The 9,076-nt window shown below is 40.3% G+C and overlaps 1 protein-coding gene across 1 annotated transcript in view; it reads left to right on the top strand.

The window, feature by feature from the left end:
* LOC108297455 (protein phosphatase 1 regulatory subunit 12B-like) overlaps positions 1 to 8,434 on the top strand; it is a 20,263-nt gene extending 11,829 nt beyond the window's left edge. The window contains exon 2 of the mRNA XM_017520114.2: positions 7,800 to 8,434. Coding sequence (XP_017375603.1) covers positions 7,800 to 7,829 — 30 coding nt within the window. The 3' untranslated portion in view covers positions 7,830 to 8,434. The remainder of the gene's footprint in view (positions 1 to 7,799) is intronic.
* The last annotated feature ends 642 nt before the right edge of the window (positions 8,435 to 9,076 follow it).

Here is a 9,076-nt window from a genome sequence, read left to right as displayed (position 1 = left end):
GGTGTGGTGGCGCGTGTCTGTAGTCCCAGCTACTTGGGAGGCTGAGGCTGGAGGATCGCTTGAGTCTAGGAGTTCTGGGCTGTAGTGTGCTCTGTGGGTGTCCACACTAAGTTTGGCATCAATATGGTGACCCCCTGGGAGCAGGGGCCCACCAGGTTGCCTAAGGAGAGGTGAACCAGCCTAGGTTGGAAACGGAGCAGGTCAAAACTCCCGTGCTGATCAGTAGTGGGATCGTGCCTGTGAATAGCCACTGCACTCCAGCCTGGGCAACATAGCAAGACCCTGTCTCTTTAAAAAAATAATAATAATAATAATTCACAATTTCATTAGTATACCTAGAAGTCAAAATCTTGTTCCTTAAAATTATATTTTAGTAGTGTTTAAATTTCCCTGATTGTTCACAGGTGTGTGTGTGTTTTAACAGTTGGTTTATTCAAGTCATGATTCAAATAAGGTCTGTTTTGATTAATATGTATTTTAATCTTTGGTTTCCTCCTCATTTTCTCCTCTTACCTTATTTGTTGAAAAACTGGGTTGTTTGTACTTTAGAGTTTCTCTGCAACCTAGACGTTTCTGACTGCTTGCTTGTGGTATTAATATGTTCTTTTGTCCCATGTCTTTTCCATAAACTGGTAATTAGAGATTAGATCTGAATCAGGTTCAAATTTTTTGGTAGAAGTACATCATAAGTGGTGGTATGTACTTCCATGAGGAGGCAAATAATGTCAGGTTATCTCTCTCTCTGTAATTTAGTGGCCATTAAGGTCCTGCAAAAATTTTGAACTTTGAAGCCAGTCTTGACTAGACCTGAATTCTATTAATTAATTAGTTAATTATTCAAATTATCATCACATCACAAGAAGCTCCTTGTGTTGAGCTTCTAATTGGTTTACCAGTGATCAGCTTAAAAAACTTAAATTGACCGGGCACAGTGGCTTACACCTGTAATCACAGCACTTTGGGAGGCTCAAGCGGGTCGATCAGCTGAGATCTGTTGTTTGAGACCAGCTTGGCCAACATGGTGAAACCCTGTCTCTACTAAAAATACAAAAATTAGCTGGGCATGGTGACAGGCACCTGTAACCCCAGCTACTTGGGAAGCAGGAGAATCGTTTGGACCCGAGAGATGGAGGTTCCAGTGAGCCGAGATTGCGCCATTGCACTCCAGCCTGGACAACAAGAGTGAAACTCTGTCTCAGAAAATAAATAAATAAAAATAAATTGTGAATAAAATGGTTAACATAGGTTGAGTGTATCGACTGTTGCAAGGCTTGACAAGGTGCCCAATGTTTAAATTAGTAATACCCTCCATATGTGAATACTTTCAGTGCTTGGCAATGGAGTAAACACTTTCTCTACTGTCATTTTATATCTTTACCATTAACTCTTAACTGGAGTTCCCTGTATTAGTCTGTTTTTGTTGCTATAAAGGAATACCCGAGACTGGATAATTTATAAAGAAAAGAGGTTTAATTGGCTCACAGTTTCTGCATGCTATAAAGGAAGCATGATGCCAGCATCTACTCCTGGTGAGGGCCTGGGGAAGCTTACAATCATTGCAAAAGGCAAAGGGGAAGAAGGTGCATCACATAGTGAGAGCAGGAGAAAGAGAGAGAGGTGGGAGGTAATACTCTAAACAATCAGCTCTCATGTGAACTACCAGAGCAAGAACCTGTCATTGCCATGGAGAGGACACCAAGCCATTCATGAGGGATCTGCCCCTATAACCCAAACATTTCCCACCAAGCTGCATTCCCTACATTGGGGATCACATTTCAACATGAAATTTGGAGGGAAAAAATATCCAAACCATATCATTGCCCTTATTTTGAAGTATTTTTCAGAATTCCGGTTCAGTAATATGGTTTCTTATTCCCTAAGGCAGCTGCCAGCTGGCAGTTGAGGTCCATTATGAAAGAAAACTTCAAAGGGAAGGCTCCAAAGAAAACTAAAGCCACAGAAAGTAACGAGACCTGCTTTATAAGGGAGAAGATAGGAAGAGTGTCCATTCTAGCTACATTAGTTTTGAGCAGTCCACTATGGAAAAATGAGGTACTTGTCTTAGAAAATGGAAGTGACATTAGGGCATTCATATGGAGATTTGGATTGGCTGACTTTTGTTATGCTCTTTGAGGCCTAGGAGAAATTAGCCCTTCCAATTGAATGTGAATTTCACAGTGGGATGTATGGTTTTATGAACTGTTTTATTTATATTTGGGCCTTTCAGGTGAGGCAGGTTACTTTTTTTTCTGCTACTTGGCAACATTTTTGCCAGGTTTCTTTTTTTAGTGATTTTTATTTTTTAGAAGTTGGTTGGCCTAACTATGAAATGTGGCATTTTAAAATGCCAAAACAGATTGTGTTTGGGTCCTGTGGATGTAGCTTCACTGTTTTATAATTATGCCTCTTGTATTGATTTTCCTCCCCATGTTTAAATTGTTCCTCCTTGACAGTAAATAGCATGAAAAATGAGGTCAAAAGAATAATTCACCTCATTGTAAATCACTAGGGGTAATGGAAAGTAATTTTGAAGGATGATCAAGCTGCCCTCCATCTGTTGAGAATCATTTCACCTGTTGGAGAGTTCTTATAGCACAAGGACTCTAGTGAGGAGCCCCATTTATTCATACTTCACAATTGCCATAGAGGGCTAGTATTAGGAGAATTTGACTGCTGGAAATCTAAGTGCTTAATAGATATTTTTTAAAGCAGGTAACATATTTATGACTGGCACCAGTTTTCAGCTTAGAGTGGAAACTGTTTGCCTTGCTTCAGCTCTGTGTGTGCTATAGCCAGTCCATGACAGGATCATCAAGGCTCAAGGTTTTGTTTTGGTTTGTTTTTTTAATAAGGAAATAACTTTGAAAAATTATGAATTTAATTTTTCTGCCATTACCTAAATTATTGCAAGAAGGTTATCTTCGTTTTTCTTAAATGTTCTTTCTGTCCCATCTCTATAATGCACTTCTGTAGTTTGAATGTCTTATTTATTTAATTTTGAGACAGAGCTTCCCTCTGTCACCCAGGCTGGAGTGCAGTGGCACCACCTCAGCTCACTGCAACCTCTGCCTCCTGGGCTCAGGCAACTCTTGTGCCTCAGACTTCTGAGTAGCTGGGATTACAGGGGTGCACCACCATGCCCGGCTAATTCTTGTATTTTTAGTAGAGACAGGGTTTACCATGTTGGTCAGGCTGGTCTTGAACTCCTGGCCTCAAGTAATCCACCCATCTTGGCCTCCCAAATTGCTGGGATTGCAGGCGTGAGCCACCACATCCGGCCTGTAGTTTGAATCTTTTAACAGTCAAATGGTCCCTTATTAATTTGAGGGGCACATTTGTATTGAGCACTTCCTGGATGCCAGATACTGTAGTGTACTGGGATACAGAGATGGCATACAACTGTGCTTTGCTCTCAGGCATCCCAGTTACTGACAAACTCATCAATTTAAAGATATAGTCTGGTCTGTATTCTTGTACTTCATGGTGATCCTATTTCTTATTAATCTGTTCATAGTAAAAGTGGAGAAAAGGGTATTGATCATTATCTTCACATTTATCTTTGTATATTTTAAGATAATCAAGACCTCGAACTTTTTTCCTCAAGTGATCTGCCTGCCTTGGCCTCCCAAAGTGCTGGGATTACAGGTATGAGCCACTATACCTGGCCCATTTTATTAATACAAATGAGAAATATGAGGCCTAGAAAAAAGCTAAAGGAATACCTTAAGCATGTTACAGAAATAAGATATAATGCAATGTTCCAAGGCTGGACATGGTGGCTCATGCCTGTAATCCCAGAACTTTGGGAGGCTGAAGCGAGTAGATCACAAGGTCAGGATTTCAAAACCAGCCTGGCCAAGATGGTGAAAACTAGTCTCTACTAAAAATACAAAAATTAGCCGGGCCTGGTGGCAGGTGCCTGTAATCCTAGCTACTCAGGAGGCTGAGGCAGAGAATTGCTTAAACCCAGGAGGCAGAGGTTGCAGTGAGCTGAGATCATGCCACTTCACTCTAGCCTGGGTGATAGTGAGACTCCGTCTCAAAAAAAAAAAAAAAAAAAAAAAAAAAAAAAAAAAAGAAATGTTCTATTTATTTATTTATTTATTATTTTTTTTTGAGACGGAGTTTCACTCATGTTACCCAGGTTGGAGTGCAATGGCGCGATCTTGGCTCACCGCAACCTCCACCTCCTGGGTTCAGGCAATTCTCCTGCCTCAGCCTCCTGAGTAGCTGGGATTACAGACACACACCACCATGCCCAGCTAATTTTTTGTATTTTTAGTAGAGACGGGGTTTCACCATGTTGACCAGGATGGTCTCGATCTCTTGACCTTGTGATCCACCTGCCTCGGCCTCCCAAAGTGCTGGGATTACAGGCTTGAGCCACGGCGCCCGGCCAATAAATGTTCTATTTATCAAATTTCTTCTTTGATGTTTTTTTTCTATCTATGGAAATGTAGTTATTTGCCAATTATTAGTACTTTGAGAAGAGGCACAATGTGCTCTAAATTCTTTTGAAGAACTTTTGAAGAAGAATAATACCATATAGTTGTATTTCTCTTTCAAAAATTTACAAGTAATAGAAACATCGGGGGTAATTATTCATGTTCCAAGAGAATTAATCTATTGATTCTATTAAGAATTGGTTTTACATTTGACTTATTCATCTCTATATCTACTACTAAGCAACATGATAACATTACAGGGCCTTACTCTTGTCACCCAGGTGAGAGTGCAGTGGCACAATCATGGCTCACTACAGCCTTGACTTCCATTCCTCCTGCTTAATTTTTTAATTTTTGTAGAGATGAGGTCTCACTGTGTTGCCCAGGCAGGTCTTGAACTCCTGGGCTCAAGCAGTCCTTCCATCTCACCCTCCCAAAGTGCTGGGATTACAGGCATGAGCCACTGAGCCTGGCCAGCAAAATTCTTTAAAACAAAAAACAATTAGTACAGATACCACCCTAACATTTAAGTTTTTTTCTTTGTTCTTTTTTAGGCTATCCTAGTTTTTGCAAATATTTTAACATAGTTGAACTCATGGTATGTTACAATTATCCTGAGTACTGTGTCCAAGCTCATGCTTGTAATTTCAGCACCTTGGGGTGCCAAGGTGGGCGGATCACTTTGAGGCCAGGAATTTGAGACCAGCCTGGGCATTTTTAGACGTACGGAAATCTTTTGTCTGAAAAAAAGTCAAGTGTTGTCTCCCGTAGTTGTGGCTACTCAGGAGGCTGAGGCAGAGGATTGCTTATGCCCAGGTGGTTGGCCAAGATTGCACCACTGCATCTCAGACTGGGTAACAGAGTGAGACTGTCTCTAAAAAAAGAAAAAAAAAATACTGTTTACTAAGTGCACTTTATACCAAGTGTTGCTATGCATTTTGCTTTTTAAACATTATCTTTACATCAACAGCTCTACCAAATAGGTGGTTTATTCCATTTAGTGATGAGAAGGAAGAATCAGAGAAGGTAATTTGTCCTAACCTAGGCTCACAGGTCATGCTGGTATTTAAACTCAGATCTGTCTGACTCAGAAGCTTTTAGTCTTCTACCTAGGTTGTGCTTGTTTTCTGAAATCCAGGCTCACCAGCACTTTGGGTGGCTGAGGCAGACAGATTGCTTGATCTCAGGAGTTCAAGACTAGCCTGGGCAACATAGCAAAACCCTATCTCTACAAAAAATACAAAAATTACTTGGGCATGGTAGCATATCCCTGTAGTCCCAGCTACTCAGGAGGCTGAGGCAGAAGGATCACCTGAGCCTGGGAGTTTGGGGCTGCAGTGAATTGTGATTGTACCACTACACTCTAGCCTAGGTGACAAAGTAAGACCCTGTCTCAAAAAAACAAAACAAAACAAAAAACCTCTTAGAGACATAGTTTTATAGAGGTCGGTTTCTTTTAGCATTCCATTGCTAACAAGATTTTTATGTTATCAGAATTCTGCACCTGCTCAGTATGAAATAATACCTAAAGCATTGCTTTCCTACCTCCTTCATGTCATAGTGTACACAGAAAATGACATTTGTATAACATCCCTGGTAAATTAGAGGATATTCGTGAATTTGATATAAAAATTCATTGTCGCTGCGTGTGGTGGCTCATGCCTGTAATCCCAGCACTTTGGGAGACTGAGACGGACGGATCACTTGAGGTCAGGAGTCTGAGACCAGCCTGGCCAACGTGGCAAAACTCCATCTCTACTAAAAACACAATTATTAGCCAACATGGTGGCACATACCTATGATCTCAGCTACTCGGGGGGCTGTGACGGGAGAATTGCCTGAACCGGGGAGGCGGAAGTTACAGTGAGCCGAGAACACACCACTGCACTCCAGCCTGGCTAAGAGAGCGAGACTCCGTCTAAACAACAACAACAACAACAAAAATCCATCCCGTTTTCTTAATACAGTCATCATAAGAAAATGCATTAAAAATCAGACATCGAAGAATAGAATAAAAAAATATCTGAACAATAGATTAAGAAGTAACAATCAAGAAACTACAAAATTATGTTTGTTTATTTTTTTGAGACATAGTCTCACTCTGTCACCAGGCTGGAATGCAGTGGCGTGATCTTGGCTCACTGCAACCTCTGCCTCCCGGGTTCAAGCGATTCTTCTGCCTCAGCCTCCCGAGTAGCTGGGACTACAGGTGCGTGCCACCACATCCGGCTAATTTTTTGTATTTTTAGTAGAGACGGGGTTTCACCGTGTTAGCCAGGATGGTCTCGATCTCCTGACCTCATGATCTGCCCACCTTGCCCTACCAAAGTGCTGGTATTATAGGCGTGAGCCTCCACACCCGGCCTCAAAATTGTTTTATTTAGGAACGCCTAATAATACCAGATGTATTTATTAGTAATGGTGATGTTGGTGATTATAATACGATTCATGACAAACATACATGTAGAAATAGTGGAGAGATTAGAGCAAATTAAATAGAAAATGTCTTTTACATATGTGTGCAAAATGTAGAGCCTCATTGATGTTAAACAATGTAGACTAAAATAAAAATATAGACTAAAATGATTCAACAGAAAGATCAGGAGAAGGAGCTATTTCATGGAGTCAGTGTACTGTGCCATATGCATAGTTTTATGTACCAAAACTATGGCACATAAGTGGTTCCATATAGTGGAGTCACGTGCGTAGTTTTCTGTACCAAAATTATAATTAGAAAGTTTATGTAGAGAACCATATGAATTAAATATAACTTTACCCATCTTGATTTTTAGTTGGTTGCAAAACATTTTTAATACAATACAGAATTTCATTCAGAATACCTTTTCATTACACTTATAAGCCATTTTAGAACAATAAATGATTGGGAAGATCTGATATAAAGCCCTTATTGATAGTAAGCATTTGGTAAATATTGACTATTATTATGTTGAGTTAGTAAAACAAAGTGGTTAAGATTATGAGCTTTGGAATCAGACATACTTAGTTTCTAATCCTAGTTTTGCTACTTACATAAGCTTTATGTAAGCTGTCTGTGCACAGTGCCTTATTCTTAGTAGGCATTTAGGTGATTTTCTTTTAAACTAAGATGAGGATAAAAATCTTTGATGAGTCTTACTGTGACCTACCAGACACTGTATGATCTGATCCCCCCTTAGCTCTCAGAATTTGTCTTTCCCTTGTGCAACCCATTCCAGTCACATTAGTGTCCTCCATGTTTCTCAAAAACTCTAGTTGCTAGGAATAGATGCTTAAGGGTCTCGCATCTGTTTTTCCTTCTGCCTGGAATGCTATTCCATCAGATACACACATGGCTTGCTTTTTTACTTTCTACAGGTCTTTACTCAAATGTCACCTTTGCAGTGAAGCACTTCCTGGCCATCGTATCTAAAAATTTCAGATGAACTTTCCTCACCTTCTCATTTTTAAAAATTGAGGTAAATTTTACATATAGTAAAATGCCTAGAATTTAAATCTATAGTTTGATGGATTTTGACAATGTATACAACCATGTAACCAATATGGTTTTGATATTTCTCCCACCGAAATCTCATGTTGAGATGTAATCCCCAATGTTGAAGGTGGGGCCTGGTGGGAAGTGTGTAGGTCATAGGGGAGGGATAGTGAGTGCAGTCTCAGGAGATCTGATCATTTAAAAGTATGTGGCACCACCCCCGCCAACCTTGTTCCCATTCTCACCCTGTGATGTGCCTGCTCCACTTCACCCTCCACCGTGAGTGAAAGCTCCCTGAGGCCTCCTGAGAAGCCAGGCAGAAGTTAGTGCCATGCTTGAACAGCCTGCAGAACTATGAAATAATTACATTTCTTTTCTTTATAAACTAGTCAGCCTCAAGTATTTCTTTATAGCAATACAAGAATAGCCTAATGTAGTAACCGCCACCCAAATCAAGAAATTGGACATTTTTGTCTCCTTTGAAAGTTCTGCCCACACCCCTCCATCCTCCCTCAGGCCACCACTGTTACAATTTCTATCATTCTAGAATTAGTTTTGGCTATTATCTTTATTGAATATTTTATATATAGCCATATAAAATGCCTTTCAGTAAGTTAAAAGAACCATTTTATTTTGAGATGGGGCCTTGCTCTGTCACACAGGCTGGAGTGCAGTGGCACAATCATGGCTTACTGCAACCTTGAGCTCCTGGGCTCAAGCCATTCTTCCACCCCAGCCTCCTGAGTAGCTAGGACTACAGGAATGTACCACCATGCCCAGCTATTTTTATTTTTTGTAGAGACAAGGTCTTGTTTATGTGGCACAACTTGTGGCCTCAAGAAATCCTCCCATGTCAGCCCCAACAAAGTGCTGTGATTACAGGCATGAACCACCATGCCAAGGAAACATTTTAGATGCAGAGACTTCTAATTAGATTGACATAGTTAAGACCAGAAATGTAAAGCAGACATTGCTACCTTATCTTCAGTCCTTGCCTTTAAGAGGCACATGAACACAGAACACAGGTGGATCTTGCTTGGTTCTGAGACAGTGAAGACATTTCCCCAGTATTTATTCATATAGCCAGTTATATAAATCTAAATATAAAGCCAATCTCCAATCGGTTTTAAAATGGCATTTGCCATCTTTGTGAAAAGTT

This window comes from Cebus imitator, unplaced genomic scaffold (assembly GCF_001604975.1).
Source record: "Cebus imitator isolate Cc_AM_T3 unplaced genomic scaffold, Cebus_imitator-1.0 Scaffold802, whole genome shotgun sequence".
Lineage (NCBI taxonomy): Eukaryota > Metazoa > Chordata > Mammalia > Primates > Cebidae > Cebus > Cebus imitator.
Note: the sequence above shows the minus strand (reverse complement) of the source record. Positions and strands in the feature narration are given on the sequence as shown.